At 35.6% G+C, this 25,363-nt stretch overlaps 1 protein-coding gene across 14 annotated transcripts in view; it reads left to right on the forward strand.

The window, feature by feature from the left end:
* Positions 1–23,258, forward strand: part of TCERG1 (transcription elongation regulator 1) — a 143,288-nt gene extending 120,030 nt beyond the window's left edge. For 11 of the 14 annotated variants that reach the window (XM_089909458.1, XM_089909457.1, XM_089909456.1 and 8 more), the window contains 10 exons: positions 773–908; positions 1,726–1,815; positions 7,440–7,558; positions 11,777–11,927; positions 16,048–16,212; positions 16,474–16,656; positions 18,612–18,791; positions 19,483–19,566; positions 20,876–20,976; positions 22,175–23,258. In XM_089909458.1, coding sequence (XP_089765584.1) covers positions 773–908; positions 1,726–1,815; positions 7,440–7,558; positions 11,777–11,927; positions 16,048–16,212; positions 16,474–16,656; positions 18,612–18,791; positions 19,483–19,566; positions 20,876–20,976; positions 22,175–22,376 — 1,411 coding nt within the window. In that variant the 3' untranslated portion in view covers positions 22,377–23,258. Of the gene's footprint in view, positions 1–772; positions 909–1,725; positions 1,816–7,439; positions 7,559–11,776; positions 11,928–16,047; positions 16,213–16,473; positions 16,657–18,611; positions 18,825–19,212; positions 19,567–20,875; positions 20,977–21,799; positions 21,894–22,174 lie in introns of those variants that run through there. The other 3 variants (XR_016392788.1, XM_089909466.1, XM_089909465.1) reach the window with 3 other exon arrangements.
* The last annotated feature ends 2,105 nt before the right edge of the window (positions 23,259–25,363 follow it).

Genomic DNA, 25,363 nt, shown 5'->3' on the forward strand with positions numbered 1-25,363 from the left:
ATTTCATGTTTACAATCTCACTTGAGTACCGTACAGCAGCAGGGTTGCCCTTAGCCCTGAGGTGCATTTTTGGAGAAACAAGAAGTAGTTTAGTCATTGATGAACAGTTCTAATTCCACCTAACTACTCCGGGGCCTATGTTGCTCTCTGGGACCTGTCCTTCAACTTAAATCTCAACTTATCACCCAGAAAGTGAGTAAAAAAAATGTCAGGTAGGTAAGGTATATATCTCACATACCCACTTGGCCAGGTTTGCAGATATTTTCATTTTATTTTCAAAATAAATATTTGAGATTACTAAGACTTATACCAATTTTTATTAGATTAAAAATTGTATGCATTTATAATGTAAAACATTTTGGAAAATACTGTTTTTCCTATACCATTTCAAGAACTAAAAATTATATTCTGTGCTGTTTGATTCTAACACATAGAGTTTTAATGCAATATTAGATAAGTTTTTTGTTTTTAAGTAAGGTAGTTCATTTTGTATATCAGCTAGTGTCAGGGAGAGACAGCACATTAAAGGTATTTTTCATTCCTAACAATGCAGCCACTGTAACATCATTAGAAGCTCATTGTAACTTTATTATTATTATTTTAGTGAAAGTTGCTTATCCCTTAGAGTTTATTTGAAACCCTCAATATAATTCTTTTTTGCCAAAAATATGCTGCTCAGTAGTGAGTCTTGGATATTCCAGTGATTTTAAGATTTTAATAAGATTCCTTATTAATATTTTGTCAGCTGATGCCTATATTTTCTTTTTTATAGGAGAGACGATAATAAAGACATTGATTCAGAGAAAGAAGCTGCCATGGAAGCTGAAATTAAAGCTGCCCGAGAAAGGGCCATTGTCCCTCTGGAGGCCCGAATGAAGCAGTTCAAGGACATGCTGCTAGAGAGAGGGGTCAGAAAACAATCTTTGGGGGAGATATTTCTGTTTTGTATAAGTAATATAAATATGTCTTGCTAAAAGGTCAAATCTAAGGTTAGTGCTCATGTTGTGGGGGGCGGATAAGGGAAGCCTGTCAAATCACTGTACTCTTTCAAACAGCCTTTTTCCTGGCTAATGATATCATGTTTAACTAGATGCCATTTTACTGTCCTTTTAAGTACAAATAACATTTAACATTTATTGGGTCATTAAATTTTGGTGAGTAATATAAGACGAATATTAACATTACAGAATGGCGGACTACACGGAATAGGTAAGGTATATGTGATTCTTTTAATATCTACAGAATGGCTTTTGGTTAAAGGAGAACTGGTACTTTATGATATTACTGTTAATGAAGCTTAATTGAGAAGGGATTTCAACCTTTTGTTTATATTCACAGATTCATTTGAGTAAGTAAAATTGTTCAACTTTAAATCCCAACATAGTTCACAAGGTTGGAGCAAGCTTGGGAAATCAAAATGCAAATCTTCAAGGCTTTTTCTGATGTACTGATTTTTAAAATGTCACACAGTAGTGGTTATTTTAATGAGTAATTAAGTGTGTGTTATTTCTATATAATATAGAAATGTTCAGAGCCAATTAGTGTGGAAGTGTGCTATTGCTAGCCTCCCACTGCTTGTCATTTATTAGTGATGGAAACGGCAGTATGGCTTTTATTATGTGTCCTTTTTAAGCAGATGTCCTGTAGATTTCAAGCAAAATTATATGACCTTTCTGTTTTTAGAGCCAACTTAATTATGAGGCAATACATTTTTTTATTTTAAAGGTGTCTGCTTTTTCAACATGGGAGAAGGAGTTACACAAGATAGTTTTTGATCCTCGGTACTTATTGCTTAATCCAAAAGAGAGAAAACAGGTAAAAGGAAAATAACAGTATTTAAGTAATGTATATCCCTTGCCAGCACAATTTTTTAAATTAATTAATTAATATAAAATTATTTATTTATTTATGGCTGTTTTGGGTCTTTGTTGTGGTGCACCAGCTTCTCATTGTGGTGGCTTCTCTTGTTGTGGAGCACGGGCTCTAGGCACGCAGGCTTCACTAGCTGTGGCACGTGGGCTCAGTAGTTGTGGCACGTGGGCTCTAGAGCACAGGCTCAGTAGTTGTGGCGCATGGGCCTCGGTGCTCCGTGGCATGTGGGATCTTCCCGGACCAGGGCTCAAACCCGTGTCCCCTGCATTGGCAGGCGGATTCTTAACCACTGCGCCACCAGGGAAGTCTCCAGTATAATTTTTAAATTGTAAGGAATAAAGTACGATCCTTTACTTTTCTAACATAGTACTTTAAGAACAGTTTCATACCTTAGAACATAGTGATCCTTTGTGTGGACATTTCTGCCTCAGAAATACTTGGATTCTTTTGCCATTGTGGACATGGCTTTGCCTCATGCACATTTTGTCCTTATGCTTCATACATACGGATGTTATACCAAGGTTTCAGGGTCATTTCACATGCATTTATTAACTTAGTTTTTACTGGTCAAATGATGCAAATTTAGTGTAGAAAAATAGCAAAATACAGATGAGTAAAAAGGAATAAAACCTACCTCCAATCATTTCCAGCTGATAGGCCCATTGTTGAATACTTGACCCTTCCCAACTGTTATGTGCTAATATACATATACATATATATGTGTCTGTATTGTAGATAGACAAGACTCAGCGTGTTTTTATCTCACACATGCTACCCACACAAAGTCCACATCTGTTAAGTGGCAACTGTTAAAATGTCTTTTCATCGTAAACTTAGAGTAATAATGGACGCTTCAAGGTCTCTACTGAACTAATACGAATTATAAGAACTAGAGTTAACTTGTTACTGAGCTGCCATTTATTTCCACGATGATTCAGTGACACATACCATCTCATAGTGATTGCTGCTTCCTCTAAAGTCTTGCACACTTCCAACTTATATAATTCCTGAATTACCTGGACCACCCTGACAGTCATTTCTGTAAAATGGTGAGTATGTCGAACCACTTGCTATAGTGCTGTTGAGCTACACGATTTCATTTGCTAGAGGTAGTGTCCATCTTCCATATTTATAGTTTAATGGTTGTAATAATTCTCTGCACAGTTTGTACCATTATGCATGTAGGTCTAATCATAGACATTTTATGAAGAGATGAAATTTACAGTGTACCAAACATGTATTTTAGATTCATAATAGGAAGACATGACTTTCCATATGTATTTGCATCTGTGTTTCATGCACTGTAGTCTTTTTTATTTTAAACTATTTGTGTGTGATGGTCTCATTTTCACCTCAGTTGATGGCCCTATCAAAACCTATAAATTAGCTTGATTCTTTACTTTTCCCCACTGTGCATTTCAAGTCTTATCAGCAAAATCTACCTCCAAAACCTTTTCTAAATTATTTACCATTTATTTACCTCTTATTTACCATTTCCCTTGCTATACCCTAATTCAAGGTACCATGGTCATCTGTGTGGCCCCTAACTGATCTCCTTGCCTCCTTCCATTCTTGCTCTCCTCTGTAGTCAAGTTCTTTTTCCACACAGCAGCCAGACTAATTTTAAAGTTTGACAAGTTAAGGCACTGTTCCCTTGCTTAAAAAATGTGCATTGCATACTATTTCATTTAGGATAAAATTGAAACTCTTTTTCATGACCTATAAGATTCTACATACACTCATGTCTGCATACTTCTCAAGCCTCTTTTTTTATGTTCATTTATTCTAGCCACGCTGGCCTTGATATGCCTTGGCCAATACAGGCATATTCTGGTACTTATTAGTCCCTTTTCCTGGAATGTTCTTCCCCTAGGTGTTTGCATAGCTGACTAACTCATTACATTCAGATACTTGACCAGGTGCCTTCTGATTAACCTGTCTCTTTGCCTTCTTTACTTTCTTTGTAGCACTCAGAATTCTGTCTAAAATTATCTTAACCATCTGTCTTTTCCTACACAGAGGGCAGGAACTTTGTTTTGTTGATTGCTCTGTACGTGGTGCCTGGAACAGTGCTTTAACCTGAATATCCCTGAAGACTTAACTTTAAAACTTTTATGACTTTTACTCTTCATGGCACTGAGTGTTGCAGTTTCTGAGTTAAATTACAAGTGCATATTGAGAACTAAAATTCTTTTTTAATTTTGAAGGCATTTTATAAGCTGGTGGTATTATTAACTCCTTAATAGAGTTACAGTTAAAAAGAGAAAAAGTATCAAGCATTATTCTGTTTTAAATAAAAACTCAAAGGTTCTCATACTTTTTGAGTAGAAATCTTTTTTTAAAACTGGAGTGTAAGGAATGAGGGAACGTAAAGCCGATTGTATTGGGAGGCATGGCACAAATAATTAGGAGAAACTTGGAAGCATACCAGAATTTCTAATTTTCTATGAGATGTTCATCTCAGAGAGTGAATCCTAACCTTGGTGTGGGATATCCTAGAGGAGAGGATACGAAGTTTTTTCCAGCTTCTGAAAGGAAACTTAATATAAATTCACTTGGCTTTTATTTATAATTTAGTACTTTTACAAGTAAGAAGTATATACTGAGATAGGAGAGGGGTTAGAAACAACACTCTTCCCCACTTCTGTTAGCCTGCAGATACTTTCATGAGCTACTACAGTGCTATATTTAGAAGGTTTTGAAAATGACCTACATGCCTAGCAGGGGACTGCTGAGATAATTGTATATATTTCTATATAGCTTTTAAAGATTTGTGGATATATATGAACTTACCTGGAAAGAGGTCTTAAGTGTTTAAGTATTTATTTATTTGTTTGGTTGCGCTGGGTCTTTGTTGTGGCAGGGAGGCTCCTTAGTTGTGGCATGCGTGTGGGATCTAGTTCCCTGATCAGGGATCGAACCCAAGGTCTTAAGCATTAAAAAAAAAAACTTTTTCTGTTTTACCTTTTTCCAACACGTGCATGCACATTTTTAAGGAGCCACAGAGTTCTTTAAGATATGTTTGGAAAAATATTAGAGTGTTTTATCTTCCAGAAGACATTTCTTTCAGAGCCTTCTGACTTTCTTCAGTCTGGACTGGTTGCCCTCAACACCTGATGTACAGCTGTCATTTTTGAGGATGACAGCTCTTGATCGTCATCCTGGGGATTTCCTTCATTTCTCTTTTTTTGTGGAGGGGGAAGTTTACCTGTCTCCTGCATTGTATGTCGTTTCTTTCTTGGTTTACTCTCTTTTAATGCATTCTATCTCTGTAGTAGCTTCCTGAGAGAATGTGCATGGGAAATAAATTTTTGAGGCCTTATATATTTGAAAACACTTTTATTGTACCCTTATTTGGAATTGTTTGGCTTGCTAAGGAATTTGAAGTTGGAAATCTTGTTCCTTCAGGATTTTGAAGGCATTGCTCTGCATATAGTTTGCACTGTTATTTTTGGAACTTCTGTTTATTACTTGTTCCGTTGTATGTGGACCTTCTTATTTTTTCTGTAACATGTAGGATCTTCTCTTAGTCTTCAGTGTTCTGAAATTTCATGGTGATTGTGTATGGCTGGTGGAAGGGCCCTTTGTGCTAGGCACTTGGTGGCCCTTCCAATGTAGAAACTTTTATCTTTCAGTTCTTAGATTTTCTTGCATTGCTTTTTTGATTTCCTTCCAGCTGCTTTATTTTTCCATTCTGGGCCAGAGCATTTGTGCTCTGGGCTGGTCCTCAGAGTTTCGTATCTTTTCTCTCTTGTTTTCTATCTCTGTCTTTTTAAAAAACTTTCTGGATGATTTTCTCAACTTTATTGTCTAATAACCCTTCAGTTAGATTTTTTATTTTCTTTGTCATGCTTTAGGAGTTCTTTTTTTGTTTTTTCTTGTTTCATGGTTGCAATGTCTTAATTTTTTGATATAGTTTAGGATTTTTTTCATTTTCCTGTATAGTCTCCCTTTCCCCTAAGTTTTTTCTGTCTTGGTCTTTTTTTTTCATGTTGGAGAGTATCCTTAGATGTCTTTGTGGACCCTAACTGCTGATGATTAAGAACAAGGCACTAAGATACTATTTGGGCACTCTTAGCATCTGGGTGGGCTCTCATGATTGTTGGCTTTACTGTAGAACAGTGGTTCTCAACCAGGGCATTTTTGCCCTAGGGGACATTTTTGTTTGTCACAACTGAGGGAGTGCTGCTGGCATCTTTTGGCCAGCGATGCTGCTGAACATGATCTGGTCCAAAATGTCAAAAGTGCTGAGGTTGAAACCGCCCCCCCGCCCCAGCCGCCCCGCTGTAAGGTGATTTAGGCTGGTTTGTTGCGATCCTGCAGAGCAAGTAATTTTTAGGCTGGTTAGATCCTGGATAAGGACTTTAGTCTCCTTGCTCTTGCTGCATTGGTTCTGAAAGAACTGTGTCTTGGTATGTGGTAAGTAACTGCTTAATTCCCTGTTTTCTCAATCTGGTACGCCTCATTCTTAATTTATGTTACCCCAGACCAGAGAGAGTGTTTTGCCTTTTAGAACAAGGGTCAGCAAATTTTTAACATAAAGGGTTAGATAATAAATATTTTAGGTTTTGTGGGCCACGTGGTCTCCGTCATGCTTGTGCAACTCTACTGTTGTAGTGTGAGAAGACCCACAGATTTATGTAAAGGAATGAGCATGACTGTGTTCAAATAAAGCTTTATGGACACTGAAATTTAAATTTCATTTAATTTTCGTGTATCATGAAGTTTTCTCTTACTTTCCCCAACCATATAAAAATATCAAAACTATTCTTGTGCTGTAAAGAAAGAGGCAACAGGCCAGATTTGGCTAGCAGATTGCGATTTGGTAACCCTTACTCTAGAGAATAACCCCTTGCCTTACTGAGTTTCAGGAGTGGCAGTGCCCCAGATACATAAAGTTGACAACGCGGATCTAGTGGTTAAACTGCTTCTTAAAAAGCTTTATTGTAGCATTACCCTATCCTCACTTCATGGGTATCTGGTGCTGTCAGTTCTGGAGCTGTTTGAGGACTCTCTAATTTACAAAATTGGTTACTTTGTTTTCTTGACTGCTGGTTTAGGGCCAGCTTTCTTGTGTCTGCCAAATCCTTTATCACCTCTCCATGTGCTTTTCAGCTTCCAGAGTTGCTGTTTCTTTTTTCCACATTTCTCTGCTCTTACTGGTTTGTGACTTCAAAAGTTCATCATCTTGACTATACATTATTAAGTGGGAAAAAATATATAGAATATGTGTAAAGCAAGATTACATTTTGGGTGAAAATAATTATGTCTTAAAGAGAAGCGGGGGCTTCCCTGGTGGCGCAGTGGTTGGGAATCTGCCTGCCGATGCAGGGGGCGCGGGTTCGTGCCCCGGTCCGGGAGGATCCCACATGCCGCGGAGCGGCTGGGCCCGTGGCCCATGGCCACTGAGCCTGCGTGTCCGGAGCCTGTGCTCTGCAGCGGGAGGGGCCACAGCGGTGAGAGGCCCGCATACCGCAAAAAAAAAGAGAAGCAAAGATTCTACACTTTGGTATTTAGATTACCTATATGAAAGACTAACTTGTCAAATTGGTTTATTTTTGTAATAGGTATTTGATCAGTATGTAAAGACCAGGGCAGAGGAAGAACGCAGGGAAAAGAAAAACAAAATAATGCAAGCCAAGGAAGATTTCAAAAAAATGATGGAAGAAGCAAAATTTAATCCAAGGTATATGGTTTATTACTATCAAATATCGAAGTATGTATATATTTTCTCCTAGATCAGTTGAATATATATATGTGTGTGTATACACATGCACACACACACACACACACACATCTTTTGGACTTCTGGACATGAAAAACTTCTTGTTTCATTATTGGTTTCTGCCTTTCTAAGAATCTTCGTTCTTTGGAGGGAATCCCTGGTGCTCTGTGAGGCATGGTTTTCAAGAAAGGGTGCCTTTGTTTTAAAAGCTTCCCTCTGAGAATAAGTTTCCTTCTCTGGAAACTGGTAAATGATTAAAAACCTGTCCCTGTCTTCTTTAAGTTTTACATATAATGAATTGCAGAGTGGGAACGTTATTTTGATTGAATTGAAGTGGTGAAGGACCTTTCATTTCAAAAATTTCGAAGTGTCTAGATTATTGTCTTGTCTGACATTTTCATTTAATTGTTAATATATATTGAATATATGTAAAGGGCTAAAGAAAAGGAGACATTTTAAACTTATGTGCGTAGCATTATAATAATAATGGCATCAGTTATTGGATATTTTAGATAGATGTATGAACTTACACATATACGCAGTTAAAGTACATGCATATGTGTGTGTATATTATCTCATTCAGTCTTCAAAACAACCAGTGTGATTTAGGTGCTCATATCCTACCTATTTTACAGATAAGGAAAGTAAGATATATGCAAATTAGGTAACTTCCCTGAGAGAATGTGGGATTTCAGCTAGGTTCCAGTATTACACAGAATAGTCAAGACAGGGAGAATCACTTTCTTGTAGAGATATTAAGTTGCTTTGAATATACAAGAACATGGAGAATCTCTAAAACTATGGGGTAGAATCATGGAGTCTCTGGGTTAAATGGCACTTTTTATAAAAGTTTATCTTGTTTAAACAGTTATTTTTGTCCGTGGAGACAGGGAAGAGTATTGTTGTTTGGAAAAGTGTATATGGTACACTTTTTCAAAGTGTATATTTGAAAAATGAAGGGAAACTTAACGGTGTTATTAATACAGATTTCATAAAAGCAAGCTGAGTATTTGTGACCGTAAAGAATGTAATATTCTTCAGAGGTTAACAGAGTTTCAGACTTTCCAGGGGGTCTTAGGCTTTTTCTTAATCAAAAGGGTAAGTTCATGGGTCAATGCAATTGCGACTGGGTTATAAAAGACGTTTTGGAAGGTAGTTGAGGAAATTGGAACATGAATTGGTATTATATAATATTAGAGATTAGTAATTTTCTTGGCTATTGTGGTTATGGAAGAAAAAGGATTTAGCCTCAGGAGATGTATGCTGAAATGTTTATAGATGGAGTCTCAGGATGTCTACAGGTTATTTTCAAATGATTCAGCAAAATATATAAAGACCCTTTATGGGTCTGGGAATAATTGAGACTCCAATAAGATTTCTCTTTTGTGGATTTGACAAATTAAGTCTTGCTGTATCACAGTACCCTACTGATATTCTTTTGGGGCAGATAGAATTGTTGAAGTGATCTTTACTATGCAGGTTACTTCAGAAAGTAAAACCATCAGGCACATAACTGGAAGTCTTAGCACTTGGGGCATTGTGCTGTATTGCTAAGTTGATGCATTTTAATACTAGCATAGAGATTAGGACCAATTTTAGTAAGTAGTAGAAAACAAAGAGGAAAAACTTAAAGTTGAGAAAATACCGTCCATAGACCCACTTTGAATTGGGAAAAGACCACTAACTGTTCTTCAGTACAGTTCATAGATATAAAGCACTGGAGTTTATTCCAAGGGAAGGAATGGCTGGGGAGAATTACCTAACTTTAGTGCCTGTTTCTTCTATGTCTTTTTTCTTTTTTACTGGAAATTTCAGGTATACCTCCTATGGTCAACTGCGAGTCACTATACTCTTTCCCATCCCCTACCACCAACCAACTATCCACCTCACTTTTTTCCTGCAAAAGATTCTCTACCTTGTCTGTTATAAAATAGCATTTTTGGAATTAAAAGATGAGTCATATGAAAACATCTGTATGGGAATCTAATGCTAAAACTTCATTTTAGTCTCTTGTAAAAAATAGATATATTTTACATATTTTTTAACCTATTCTAAATAATATAAATATTTATAAAATAATTGAATTCTCACTTTTATACATTGATTTTACATTTTAAAAAGTTTATTTAATCATAGTAATAATTACTTTTTTTGTCTTAAAATTATAAAGCAAGGTATACTTAATTTATCATGAAAAGAAAATAGATTTAATGGACTACATATTATCCCTTTTCTGGGGTATGCATTTTTATTTTACCATATAATTTTATTATGGTTACATATCCATTGTATGTATATGTGTGGTTACATACCCAGTTTTGCAAGGTATCCTTTTGTTAAAAACGTTGAATTAATGAAGTTAGATATTTTGAGTAATACCAGTTGCATATAAAAAGATTGTTAGAATCTGGCTTTGGTTAGCAAAGCTTAAAAATAGCAAATGTTAGCAGTGAGTAGTACGCCTATTCTTCAGTTGATGTTTTAAACTCTAAATTCTAAAGTTAACCAGCCAGTTTTCTCTTGATAATTAAAGTAGTAATTTAATCTTTGTGTTAATACCTAAGCGGAGGTGTTTTATTTTTGAATTGAGATAAGTAGTTTTATAGGGGAAAGTAAGCTTTATTTTTCACCTCTAAAAATGTGCTAAATATGGGAGTGTTTATTATAAGAGTGAATTCTTATTATGTAAGGTGAAATATATTCAAATATATGAAAGCATTATAAATGCCTTTTTTTCATGAAGAAACTTTTTTAATACTTAGTTTCATTAGCCCTCATAGACCTTAATTTTCCATATCTCTGCTGGAACTCCCTAATTGTTCATCCATTAAGATCATGTCTTTGAACATATTTTTTAATTCTTCCAATATAATTATAATAGTTTTTTTTTGTTTTTTTTTTTGTGGTACACGGGCCTCTCTCTCACTGTCGTGGCCTCTCCCGTTGCGGAGCACAGGCTCTGGACGCGCAGGCTCAGCGGCCGTGGCTCACGGGCCCAGCCGCTCCGCGGCATGTGGGATCCTCCCGGACCAGGGGCACGAACCTGCATCCCCTGCATCGGCAGGCGGACTCTCAACCACTGCGCCACCAGGGAAGCCCAATTATAATAGTTTTAAAGGATTTGTCTGTACCTAAAACAACATCTGGGCATCCTGGGATAATTTCTATTGGCTTAAAAATATTTTTTCATATGGATCCCATGTTTCTTTGTATGTTTAGTGATTTTTAATTGAATATTGGAAATTGTGGATAATAGGTAGAGACTTGAATCTGTTATCTTTCTCTCAAGAGTGTGTATTCTTATTTTAGCAGGCCAGTTACAGGCCAGTCACTTTAAGTTTAGGTTTGAGTTTATGCTTTGTTAGTATGGATCTCAGAAAATGGAAGGAGTTTTTGTCAAACTTCCGACTTTGTCTCCCTTGTGGATCTTTTGTGGGCTTTGTTGTCTTAATATTGTTCTTTTTCCAGCACTACTCAGTGTCTGGTATCTCTTTTTTGCTCTTAAGCATGTAGCAGTTTGGTACCGGGAGTGGTCTTTCTGCTGTTTTATAGCTCGGCCTTGGCTATCTACTTATTCATGAGGGATTTCGAAATGGTATTCTTCTGGGGTAGTACCCTCTTTCTATAGCTTATTCCTCTGCCATTTTAGCACCGAAACTCTGATCTCTGCTGCTTCTAGCTCATTGGGACCACTGTACTCTGCCTGGACTCTACCTCTTTGCATTTTGGGAAATTGTCCTGAGGCACAGTGCCACGGGGCTTCTTAGCTCAGTCTTACTCTACCTGTTGTCCACTGCTTGAAATCAATTGCCTCATATATTTTGTCTGGATTTATAGTTGCTTATGGAAGGAGAGCTAATTCAATAAGAGTTACTCCACCATGGATGGAAGCAAGAATTCAGCCTCATCTTAGGGTGGAAATAGATGGACCCTTTAAGTCTCTTGAAGTACACAAATTCTTTGCTCTCAGATGTCTATCCCCCTAACACTATGCTGATAGTATACAGATCTCTAACCACATTTTCACTCTTTAGCCCTTTCACTCCTTTCTGTAGGCAGATTTGGGACTCATTGTCTTGTTGGCACATATTCTTACTGGGAAGATGGTATCGTCTGCTATACCTTTCTACAAGTAGAAAAAGCTCTACCAAAGTTAGCACACTTGCCATTTTGTTACAGAGCTACTTTTAGTGAATTTGCAGCCAAGCATGCTAAAGATTCAAGATTCAAAGCAATTGAAAAGATGAAAGATCGAGAAGCCTTGTTTAATGAATTTGTGGCAGCTGCAAGGAAGAAAGAGAAAGAAGATTCGAAGACCAGAGGTGAGAAGGTAAGATGGTTTTAGTTCCAGTGGTGTGATTGATGGGAGTGTGAATGGGAAGGGACTGAACTGGTGCTGCGTTTCTAATTTCATTCATGGGCATACATAACAGGACCCACATTTATTGTTTAGCTTTTTAAGTTAACTTTTACAGTTGTTTATATTATCACTTCACTTCAGTAATGCATACATTTTAGCTGCATAGGTTTTCTTTAAATTTTATTAATACTAGGATGCCCAATAAACCCAGAAGGGGTTATTAGGCCTATCTATTCACTGGTGCCTGCCTGCTAAGATTTCAAGGTTCTTTATAGGTAGTAACATTTAAGTTTTTCAAAAGCTTCTTTATATTTTTTGCCCTCTAAAAGATAGCATTTTGGTGACTTTCTAATCTTTTAGTAAACATAGCTTACATATGAATTATTGCTTATCAGAATTAAAGGTCAGCTATTAAAGATTAATGAATTCCAAATGTCATTTGACAGTGGTGCCAGGAGTGGAGAGGAGCTCACCACTAAGGAGGCAGACTGGTAGGGAGATGGCACCAGTGGTGCGTAAACCATCAAAACATGCAGCCACTCTCCTTAGTGACCCTGTGTGCTTTGTGAATAGAGAAAAAGAACCTCTGAAGCTTTATCATTCTTGACATTTAAAATTGCCTCTTATTCTAGAAAGTTAAAATATTACAGATTCTATTAAGAAATGTTGTTATGGAAGTAACACCACTCTTATTGGGAGGAAGCCTCTTTCATTGAAAATAGCAACAGTATTAGGTGAAATAACTTTTGTCAGAAATAACTGAAATTTCCTGATTATCTGATTTATTATGCTTCAAGGTAGATTTTTCGAGAATTATTTCACTGTTGACTGTCTTTGGTAAATGATTATGCTTCTCAGAGGAAATGTGCAAGGTTGAGTTCTGCATAAACATTTTGACTGTTGAATTAGAATCATGTCAATGAATTGTTTGCTACTTTTGACTTTTAGTAAGAACCTTTTTTTTTTTAAAGAAAACCAAGTAAATAAATGATTGTTACTGTATGATTGCTTTTAAACAAATTGAATGTTTTTCTCTTTGCATTTGTAACTAATGTTCTTTTTCTGAACACTTTTTTTGGTAATTATTTTATGTATTCTGTTTTATAACAAGTGGATAGACTTTACAGTTTTGTGCTGTGTGGCCTGTCAATCAGTTTGGTCTGACAGCTGTCAATCACTGCTATGCAAAGTATTATGGGATTCTCTAGTGAGGAAAGAATTGATATCTCTCTGTGTGGTCACTTTAGCCTCCCACAGTTCCGGTACATTACATTTTTTTTAGTCTTTTTCCTTATGAAGTAATGAGAGTTGTGCCCAGGATGTGTTAATTAAAATAAGAAATTAAATAGACATTACATCTAAATGAACTTAATATATTCAGCTTTACTTTCTTTTGATTGTAAAATTTGAATTCTCTAAATTAAAGGTTTATCTTTGTACTATTACATTGAAAAAAAAGGAAATTACCGAAGTAAAACTTTCTCAGCCAGTTTAAAGAATGCAAAATCAATTACTAACTTATGAAAGCAGAAATCTTTATAAAGGTTTAAATGTACTTTTTATACTTACATTTTGAGAAGTATCTGGTTAGTGAAGTTTTATCATTTCATGACTTTCACTGTGTATTTATTCTTATGACGTATATTGGCAGTATGTTTTTTAAAAATGGCATTTTAGCTGTGTGTAATTGAATAATAAACTGGTATATTGGAGTTTCTTTGTTCTTAAGATTCCTAACTGGTCTTTGTAACATTGAGACAATTGAATCAATAGCCGAATAGTAAAAATTTAAAGGTAATTACTTGCTGAGTCAAAAACCTGTGAAGGGCATTGACTTTTGGTGAAATCCTTTTTTCCCTTTAGTAGGCATTTTCGAGCTAAAGGGTGCAATCATCATTTTCATGTAGCTTTTCACTGGTAGTTTTATAAAAAATGCCCCCAAAGCTGTTTTACTGGATTATTTTGTTTACCAAAGTAGCTACCCTCTAGTTTTTGTTTATTTGATTATAATTTATTATTATTATTATAACCAATTTTTATTAACTTGTGTTTCAAATAATTTATTTTTTGGAACAACAGATTTGAAGTTGCATATAATGGAGTTAATCCTCTTATGAAGTTGGCATTTTTCTCTCTTCCCTCTCTTTTGAATTAGCTGCTGAGCAATTTTTGTTTCAGTACATTTGGCTGAGGAAACTATTTCTCCCTTTTTAACTAAACAGCTTAGTTGGTAAGGTACTTCCATTTTTGGAGAGAAGAAAATAGGGACAGCAGGACCTTGAATTGTTGCTAATGGAAATTGACATTTATGCAGTTGTTAAATAATTCTTCTCATATAAAAAGCAGCTTCAAAAAAAAAAAAGCTTCAGTAAGCCATTTGTAGCCTGTCATGGTAATATCCACAGTGAAAGAAGTTAAATTTTATTTAAAGTTCACTTTGTTTATACATCATATATTTTTAAAACTATATGATAATTATTTATAGGCTTCATGTCTAATGTTTGAAATATTTTTAAGTTAATGTGAATTCTTATGGCTTAGAAAGATTCCTATTTGATGCAGCTTACATGTTTTATTTAACGTAAATTTTGCCTTCTAGTTATCCCATGCATCTGGGAATTTGGTGTTCATTGTGTCAGATACAAAGTTAGACAGATGAACAGAAAAGTTGTGTTACATCGCTACCTCAAGTATAGTTTCTTTATTGCCATCTAGAAATATTGGGCTTATGAGTTATTTCTCATTAATCCTAACAGTCAAGAGCCAAGTTAGGTGAGTGGAGAAATCCACAGCTGAATAGCTCATATTTTAAAAAGTTCTCTAATGTAGAAGCTCTGTTTTTTATAACCTTACAAGTGTTTTCTAGAAAGGACGTCTACCTCCCTTTTAATCCTCTATTAGGAGAAATGAGGTTACAGCGAGAAGTGAGAGGGTTGGAATAGGCAGAAGGAATGATTCATTTATTTTGTGCCCACACAGAAATTCTGATTCCATTTCTAATTTCTCATTCCCTTGGTCAGGTAGGAAGGCAGCATGTTTAATTCCTATGGGGAGGAGAGGTTCTTGACCTGGTCAGAATCCTCTGTTGAAATGACTTTAGCTACCTCGGATGTCTTCCCTGGTAGCAGTACATAATAATTTAAATGAGACTGAATTTTAGAAGAGGTCCTCAAAGTGCATAAAAACAAATGCCTTGTTTATTCTTTTCTTCTCTTATTAAAGTAAAATTTTTAACAATTCTAACAAATTTTTCCAGTTTTAACAATTTGGAAGAGACGTTCTAAGTATTGTATACGTTGACACTAAAAGGTTAATATTATTTAATACCTTTAGTATAATGTTACTAACTTGGTACTTGATTTGTTAAGAACGTTAATTTCATTGACACTTATATTCTGGTGAAGGCATACATGTTTAATGGCTAAAGAGCACAGGAAATCTGAATATAGTGTTTTTTTTAGAAATGACTAATTATGACCATAGAAATTCTATAATTTTCTTATATATAAAGGTAAAAACATTGCTCTTTTTTAAAACCAAAATATAAAAGTTTATTTTTTGTTTGTTTTTACACATTTGACAGTATAGTTTCAGATTTGTAATGAATAAAACTTGTTCTTTGTGCTCAACTGTTTCTAAATTCCCGTTAGTTTTAACAAACAGTTTTATTCATCTGCTTTTTAAAATATTCTTGCTATCTTGATGTTAAAGTATTTTTGCCATTAGTTCATAAGCCTGAATCTTATGGCAAATTCATATTCTTCATAAAAACATGACAGTTCTGAGATCAGAAGTTATAAACAACCTAAAAAAGTTATTTCTATATTTGAATAATTTCATTGAAGGATATGATTTATTTTGAATTTGGTAGATTTTAAATGAGAGCCTATATGTGTATTGATTTTTATATTTCTCATAAAAGAGCAATTCTGATATTCTTTTTTACTAAAATTCTGCTCTAACTGCATTAAAAAAGTTACTCGCATCTTTAAGGTAAGTGAACTTTTTTTCTAGTTGTAAACATTTATATATGAGGAATTTCTTATGGCATATTGTTTTCCTCCCACCTCACACCTGTTTTGAAATACAGATAAAATCAGATTTCTTTGAACTATTATCTAATCATCACTTGGACAGTCAGTCTCGATGGAGCAAAGTAAAAGACAAAGTAGAAAGTGATCCACGTTACAAAGCAGTGGATAGTTCATCAATGAGAGAAGACCTTTTCAAACAGTACATTGAAAAAATAGCCAAGGTAACCATTGTGTTTACTCATATAGTAACCATGGAATAGTAAAATTCTTAATTGCAGCGTAAAGCCATTTGCTACTGTTTTGGGTTTAGAATTTTTCTTGTTGGTATTCCTAATACTCTCTAGCAGTTGACTTTGAAATGAGTATTTAGGTATATTGGTTAAAAACTAGGTTTGAAATTTTGTATTTGGCCAACTAGTTATTCTGTAGAGGCATATTTTGATGGAGTTAGTAAGACGGTTAATGTAATTTCACTTTTACAGAATTTAGACTCAGAAAAAGAAAAGGAGCTTGAAAGGCAGGCCCGCATTGAGGCAAGCCTCCGAGAAAGAGAAAGAGAGGTGCAGAAGGCTCGTTCAGAACAAACAAAAGAAATAGATCGAGAGAGAGAACAGCACAAACGAGAAGAAGCTATCCAGAATTTCAAGGCTCTTCTGTCTGATATGGTATTACTCTTTTGCTTTTTTCTCTGAAGTACTGGATGTTAGAAATCTATTACATTACCTTATTAGTGGACATTTTAATATTCTTTAAACTGACTCAGAGATATAATTTACTAAGTTACCTATGAAGTATTTTAAAATTAAGTACTTGGTATTAACACCATTAGAATAGGAAAACCCTAGTTATTTAAAATTTTCAGAGGTTTGATGTTTTGTATAAAAATTCATGGTCTTTTAGTCTCAAAGCTTTTTAAAAAATTATCCTTGATGAAGTCATCTTAAATCATCACACACTTGCATGTCATAGTAATAAAGTGTGCTGAACATGAGTTCATCTTTAGATGATTTGGGTCATCATTGTGATGATCAGTTATTGTACATGTAGATGGTATGGAATGTAGGACTGGAGGTTTACTGACCCCTGGGATTTTTTTTGAAAATCCTCCTGTATTATCCAGGGTTGTTTAGGTAGGTAGGGTTTTTTGTCCCTACACCGAATGCCCCCAGACCACTCTGCTGTTCTATTTGTTTTTTCCTCTTCTCTTCGTCACTGTCTCTCCTACTGTTTCTTTTCTTTCTTTCAAGAAAGCTCTTCTCATCACTCCTGTTGCTTCTCCTGATTTCTTCCCTTGCTTCTGCTGATCTGTTTTCAATGACTTTTTTCTGTTCTCTGGGCAATTACAGTTGTTTCTTGTTTTCTGTCTCTGCCTCTGCTTCCCCCAAATTCATCCTCTTTATTGCAATCACAGAAGTCTTTGTAAAAAGCAAATCTGATGATTTTGTCACTCTCCCTGTTACTTGAAGAAGGTAAAGGTCCTCCCTACTTCTGGAAGTTGCCTACATTTCAAATTCAGTCTCCTTAGCATAATATAAGAAACTGTTCATTCCTTGACTCCCTACCTTCATATCACCTTATCCTCTGGTTTCCTCTCTTGCCCCCAAGCTGTAGCCTTGCTGAACTTACCTTTAATGAACCATACTTAGTTTAATGATTGCTACCATTACACATGCCAATCCCTCCACCTATAATGTTTTTATTTTTTTTATTATTATTTTTTGCGGTACGCGGGCCTCTCACTGTTGTGGCCTCTCCCGTTGCGGAGCACAGGCTCTGGACGCGCAGGCTCAGCGGCCATGGCTCACGGGCCCAGCGCTCCGTGGCATGTGGGATCTTCCTGGACCGGGGCATGAACCCGTGTCCCCTGCATCAGCAGGCGGACTCTCAACCACTGCGCCACCAGGGAAGCCCTATAATGCTTTTAAATTTCCCACCACAGTGGCAAACTTTGTCATTCTTGAGGAGCACACTCAAGTATCTCTCTGTAAGGCTGATCCTGACCCATCTGGGCAGATTTGATCTCACTGTTGCCATTTACCAAACTTGTGCTCAGCATATGCCTTTGCAGCACTTATTACATGTTAGTGCAGTTCTTTATCTTCCCTACAAAAAGTAAGCCCTTTGAAGGAAGACATAACTGTGTTATTTATTTAGTATTCCCAGTGCCAAGTTCAGTGTTCACCTGACATGGTTTTAGGTGCTTGATAAATGTTAAGTCCCAGATTGAGCTCAAGAAAAAATTTTTTTATCTGGTGAGCTGCTTGTGCTGTGAGATGGTATATTTCCTCTTTTATTTATATCCATTTCTACTACTAACAGAAGTTGGTAAGATGTTCAGTAGGTACCTAGGTACTTAAAGTTCTTAGGGACCATGGTTGATGGGAGATATCTTCTCTTCATCCTTGCCACCTCTAAACCCATACTACATAACTTAGGTGAGCTCTGGGAGGTGAGATTTCTGGCTTAAAGAAGTAGATGTTCAGTGACTGCTTGACTAAGATGGAGTCATCAGAAACTTCTTTTATTAAGTGTATTGTTCCTAAACCAAATAAATGAGTCTTTTATTGATGAAATAATAAGGTAAGTCTGTTTGGTGATAGATACCATTCTCTATTTTTAGGTACGTTCTTCAGATGTGTCCTGGTCTGATACTCGGAGGACTCTTCGGAAAGATCACCGCTGGGAATCTGGATCCTTGTTGGAAAGAGAGGAGAAAGAGAAGCTTTTTAATGAACACATTGAAGCACTTACCAAAAAGAAGAGGGAGCACTTTAGGCAACTTTTGGATGAAACTTCTGCAGTAAGCGGCTCTTACTTTTCTACTTTAATCTAGGTGAATCTTTGTTAATAATTCCCAAAGTAAAACATTGATATGACTTTTAATGTCATTCTCTTTAGACCCATTACTGGAGTTCATGGGTTTTATGACACTTTCTTCTCTGATTTTTTTGTCCGTTTGCTTAAATAAAATGTTGATGGTACTTTCACTGTTTAGAAGTTACTTCCTTTTGCAGTTTTTAAGTTCGTATCTGCTCCCTTAGTAATTCCATATGTCCTTAGCTGTGTGTGATCATTGATGCTTCCTGATGATAGAGTTAATAGATTCCTTCTTTTGCTCCATGTTCAATTTGGTACCGTGGCCCTCTTGTTTGGCAGTTTGTACCCTTTGTTCAGGTTTTGCTCCTATTTATCTGACCTCTCTTTGGTGATGGTTTCTTCAGAAGTTACGATGTTGCCCATGGAGATACAGGGTTTGCACGTGATTGTCTTAGGTCATCTTGAAAGTATGGCCATGAACATAACTCTTGTGGCAAGCCAACAAAAAGAAATTGCATTAAAGCTGCTTCCCTGTCCCTAACTTAGTCCAGTTATGCTTGGGCATTACAAGAGATTGCAGGTCAGTGTAATGTTATGTACCATATGTGCTGCAGTTTGATCCCCTCAATAAAAGTGAGTTCTATTTATGTTTTTTATTCACTTGTCTTTCAAAGATTACCTTAACATCCACGTGGAAAGAAGTAAAAAAAATCATTAAGGAAGATCCTCGGTGCATTAAGTTCTCCTCCAGTGACAGGGTAAGAAAATTTTGTCTGAGATTTACTTTCAGTTTATAAATATTAATTGGGTGCTTAATCAGCAGCATTAATATCTTGACTGAAATGAAGTTGATGGTTTTAAGTGAATAACTTTTAAGTGTATGAGAAATAAATCTGAATTTCAAGTTTATATTTTCTTTCTTGTACAGTATATTAACAAGACAGCACAAGAGGAACTTTAAAAATTTAATCCTTGGGGTTAAGCCTGTGTTTTGGGATCTTCTAAGAGACTAATGAAGCTATAGTTTTTATTTATTGTATAGTCAGGTCCCACTAGATAGATATTATTCAGCCTGGCAGTTGGTACCAGGCTATCAAAGTGCTTGACTCTTACAGCCACGCTAGCAGAAAAACATAACATGATCTCTAGTTCTTATATGCTCCAGAGACTTTGGAGTAGGGGAACCTCAGATGTGTGAGGTTTGTAGAAGCTGAGCTCTCTTCTGGTGCACCCTGGCTCCTGTGTAGGAGAGGAACTCACCAAGGGTCTGAAATAGTGAATGATGTCAAGGAAAGTGTAGCTTATTCCAGTCCATTTTGTCCCTCAGCCTTCATATGTTCCTTCTTCCCATCATTCTGTCCTGGTTGGTTTCTCTAGGTCTAGAGTCCAAATAGTCCATGATCTAATATTCTTCCCCCTCCTACTCCATTAGGTGGAATTTTAGATGTGTGGACCGCAAAATATACGTGGTTGGAAAAGAGTGGTAGACGGATAGCTGAGAGAACCAGTCTCAGTCTCTGACTTTTCTGATTTTTAGAATTGATAATAAGTTCTTTTTTTTTTTTTAAAGCTCAGAGTTTATACTTTGCTATTCCCTTACCAAGCTCCCTTACTGAGCTAAACGCTCAGTTGAACTTTAAAGTTCTGCGCATTATCTTATAAATTATGCCACATTATTTTTGTGCTTGAAGATATAAATACAGTCTTTAGGAATGCACATTTAACCCTTAATTTCCTTATTTTTAAGAGTGTCTACCCCTTGAGGTTGTTACAAAGGGCAAAGGAGATATCTTATAAAACCCTCAGCACAGTGTAGCACATAGCAAGCCCTGAAGTTTTAGCTACTACTAATATATTATATGGTTTCTCATTCTTGCTTTTTCCCTTAAAAATGTACACTGCAGATTTTCCTTTTTAATGAATGTTACATGGATAAAACATACCTTATTTCCTTTCTCTTTTGAATTATTTTATGTCGTGACTTACAGGTTACTTGTTTAATAAATAATTGATACTAATTTTGGAATTAGTAGAATTTTCCCCCCTAATCTTATTGTCTTTTTGCAGAAAAAACAAAGAGAGTTTGAAGAATACATCAGAGACAAATACATCACAGCCAAAGCTGACTTCAGGACGCTTTTGAAAGAGACCAAATTTATAACATATAGGTGTGTGCAATGAAATGTTTCATATCAGCAGTCATTGTCTTTACTAGTCCTTACTCTGATGGCCAAAGCATACTTTGCATTCACACACATGTTGACATTATTAATTTTTAGGAATAAGAAGAAGGCAACTTTATCAAAGATTGAATACAGCCCATATCTACCCTTACCTTTTTTCTTTCTTTTTTCTCTTTTTTTTTCAAAGAAAGGGCCCAGATGTTAATTCTTATTTTGTGTTACCCACCCATCCAGTTTTTAAACATACTTTTGTTTTCACTTCACTGCTTTTTTAGAAGTATTTCCAAATATATAAGAATTGTATTTCATGAAGAGACTTTAAAAAAAAAAATCTTTCACTATCAATTATCTTTGCCTCCTCTGAAGACTATTCAGTGTTCATTCTAAAGCTTGAAATCATCTTATTTGAGCTCAGCAAAAACATTTTTTCTCAGAGGAAAGCAGTTTGCTGGATACTTTTAAATTAAAACTTTAAATTATAAAATCAGAGCTTTAAAACAAATTTTCTCTGTAACATACCCAGTAGTTCCCCACCCCCAGCAAGTTGTCATCGGGAGAACAATTTTACATTGCTTAGCAATCAGTATGCAGGAAACCATTTTTGTTTCATGCTCCAGCTTTTCTTCTTTTAAGAGAAAAATTTGAAATATCTTAATGAAGGGTATGTGCACGGGAGGATAGATAGTGCTGAGGGTGTGGTTTTTAGGTATTTTGTGATTGGATTTTTTGGTCAGGATCCTTAATGTTTTGCATCAGCTTGGGCTTTTAAATTAGATGTGAAGTAAGACTTCTTTCTACATTTTTATAGTTAATTTAGTGAAAGATGTGAAAGTGAAAGCTTGTGAAAGATGCTGGGATTGGCAGCCCCGCAGACTGAAGTCCTCTGTTCATCCACAGAACAGGTACAGCACGGGCAAGATTTACCCACCCACCCTCAGCCCTGATCTGGAGGGACCACCAGTAGGGGTGGGAGGGTAATTCAGTTTCTGAGGCCCTTTCACTCCTTGGAGTCTTTGCTGAGGCGACTTACAAAGGTGACCACTGCAGTGAATTTTTCTTAAAAAAAAAAAAAAAAAAAAAAAAAATGGAAACACAATTAGGAACTAGATGGACATTTCCAGCTCATTTCTGAAAGACCTATGAACAGCAGTCAGTAATTCTTGGACTTCTTTTCTTATTTCAGATCCAAAAAGCTAATCCAGGAATCTGATCAGCACCTGAAAGATGTAGAAAAAATTTTGCAGAATGACAAACGGTATCTAGTACTAGACTGTGTGCCAGAGGAGAGGCGCAAACTGATTGTGGCATATGTGGATGACCTGGATCGCCGGGGTCCACCCCCACCTCCCACAGCATCAGAGCCCACAAGACGATCAACAAAATAATTCTGAATACTCTTCCACAGGGGTGTCTGTTAATTCAAAACGCTTGCATGAGCCAATTTTCAGGTTTTTACATGTATGTGCATTAGTCAAACTATTGCAAAACCATCTGATGAACAGAAGGAGAAGCATCCGTGAACAGTTTCTGAACAGAGAACACTTTGGAAATATTTATGCTTTTCTTTGTGTGGCATGACTGACTTGCATACTCAAATATAGGCTGTCTCTAGTAAATCTAAAAATCTTGAAGCTAAAAAATTATCCTTTTATGAGGTGTGGAAGTCAGTGACTTTTGGTGACGTTCTTTCTAGCAGTGTTATAATACATGCAAGACGTAAGAGCATTTGTGGTTTGAACTTGCAAGATGCAGATACCACAGACTCCAAAAAAACCTAAGTTGGGGTTTGTTTTGTTTTGATTTTGTTTTTTAAAGCGGGTAAAAGACAAAACACTGAAAATTGAATTCTTATCTTCCAGAGGCTAAGATTATTAAAATGGACATACTTTTACCTTTGTCTCTAAAGAACACTTTAGTTTTATTTGTTCACTTATGTTATGTGCTTTGATTATCCCCTTTGAATTATAGGCCAAGTCTTGTTGTTTAGCCTAAGAGAAGATTTATTTAGTAATATCTTCTCAGGTATGGAACCACGGTCATAACTAATACGTTGACCAGACTAGGACTGCTGGTTAAAAACATTTTATTCACCATTAAGTGATCTTTATCAATATTCTGGATTAGACAACAAATTACCTTTCTTGGGTGTTCCCTGTAAACTGTACTCCTATTTGAATGTTAAATTTTTGTTTCTAAAGTTTAATTTTAAGATGTTTGAATGTTCAGTTTATGTATTTGAACTACAATAAACCAACCCTTTTTATATACATGGATTGTATATGATTATTGTTATATAATTTATAAATACTTCTTTTAAACCTGTTCTTAAAAGCAGCAGCAAATGTAATTTGGCACAAAGAAAGTTTAAATTTTGAAAATCTCATCATTTTAAAAGGCTTGAATATAATAAATTGCCTGCATCATAAAAGGGAAGGAGTTTGAAGAACCATTTTGGTGCTCGGTCTCTTAGCAGTATCTTACTGCTTCATAGCAAGAAGATGCTGATTTCTGTCTGTCTTGTTTTCTTGTTTTTGTCTTTTATATTAACATATTGATGATGAATCCCTTTTTGGACTCCTTTCAATGTGTCATGCACATCATATCGTGAAACTTACCTTTAATTCCCAATTGCTCTTTCTAGCTTTACCTCCCCAGTTTAAAAAGATCCCTCTATTTCATTCCTTCATAGATTTCTAGTTTGAGTTACCACATAAATAAAATGTTTAAGAAAAATATGTAAACAGGATAAATTGTTTTCCCTGTTACCTCACACCTGCTGTGATTGCAACAAAACCTAAAAAAAGCGACAACGGTATTTGTATTTGTTGTATGCATACAGACCCAGACATGCATCACACACATACAAAAATACAGTCACATCTCTGTGACTTAGTGCTTAGCTTAAATATATGATGAAGCACCACAGAAATGATGTGAGTTCTATATGTAGAAACCTGGAGTGGGTTATCTGACTAAAGTCTAACCTATAAAATTGGTAATTGACAGGATTTTTTTTTAATAAATCCATTGAGTGATTTTGAAGCTTGTCAGAAGTGAAACAAAATGCGTGCCCAAAGGAACACAACTATTATAGGACTGTCCTACAAAGGTGAAGTTTCTAGAATGCTTTATTTTGTTATTCTGAATTCCACATATATTGTTTGCATACTCACTATGTTCCATTTCTCACCATAGAAAAGTGTGAAGAAAATGGTTTGGTGATACCTATTTTAATTTCCTACTTTTGCTCTAAAGTATTTGGAATTAATGTTTCACGTAAGGTGTAAATCAAACTTTTCTATGCAGATTTCTTAAAGGGAGTGAGGACTTTGTATATTAGGTTCTTTTTTTTTTAATTGAAGTATAGTTGATTTACAGTGTCATGTTAGTTTCAGGTTACAGCAGAGTGATTCAGTTATACATATGTATATACTTTTTCAGGTTCTTTTCCCTTATTTAACCTTATAAGATATTGAGTATAGTTTCCTGTGCTATACAGTAGGCCCTTGTTGTTTATCTGTTTTATATACAGTAGTGTGTGTATATTAATCCCAAACTCCTAATTTATCCCCCCTACCCCCCATTAGGTTCTTAATGACAGGGTCATTGTAATTACATCGTGTTTCAATATCTTCATTTTGATCTGGAGCTTATCAGCAAGCTCTTTAAAAATACATGGTTCGTTGGTGCGCTGATACCTGTGCAAGTGTTAAGGTCTGACCTCCCTGTAAAGCCCCCTTGTGCAATGATGATTTCGAAAGCAGCATTCAAAACAAAGACAGCTTTAAGTCTCCAAAACTATCTGAAGTAAAACATAATTGTTTTTATTTGTTTACAAGTTAAAATGTCACACAGTGAAAGCTTACATCCTGCATTTACTATAGATAATGAACATAGAAATCTTTAATTCAAATAGTTCATCACAGTTTTAAAGGTAATCCAATTATATAACTATTGTCTCACAAGACAGTATTTTAGGTACTTGGATTAACTGTATGTGCTCTTGTGAGCCTTAAAATGAAATATGTTATGAACCAAGGCAAAAAGCCTTACCTTCTGTGTTAAAAAAGCAAATCATGACCATTTATAAAGAATAAACCAAAAAACCCGCAGACTGTACATAAAAAAAATTCCATCCACAGCATATTTTTATATTTCCTCCACTGCTTGCCCTAAATGCAGTTTTTTTGTTTTTTTTTCAGAGAGAACCCCTCAGTGAAAATATCCCAGAATTCCATTAGAGTAACCAAGAATCATGGATAAATGTCTTTATTATATTTAATAGGGGAAGAAATGTTATCATCATCATTGCTTTATTGGGTATGCTTTACCATGCTGTAAATTGAACAGTTATTGCTTGTTATTCAGATTA

This window comes from Delphinapterus leucas, chromosome 3, assembly GCF_059928025.1.
Source record: "Delphinapterus leucas isolate spDelLeu-1000000601 "Yukka" chromosome 3, BTC_Dleu_Yukka2, whole genome shotgun sequence".
In the NCBI taxonomy this organism is placed as follows: domain Eukaryota; kingdom Metazoa; phylum Chordata; class Mammalia; order Artiodactyla; family Monodontidae; genus Delphinapterus; species Delphinapterus leucas.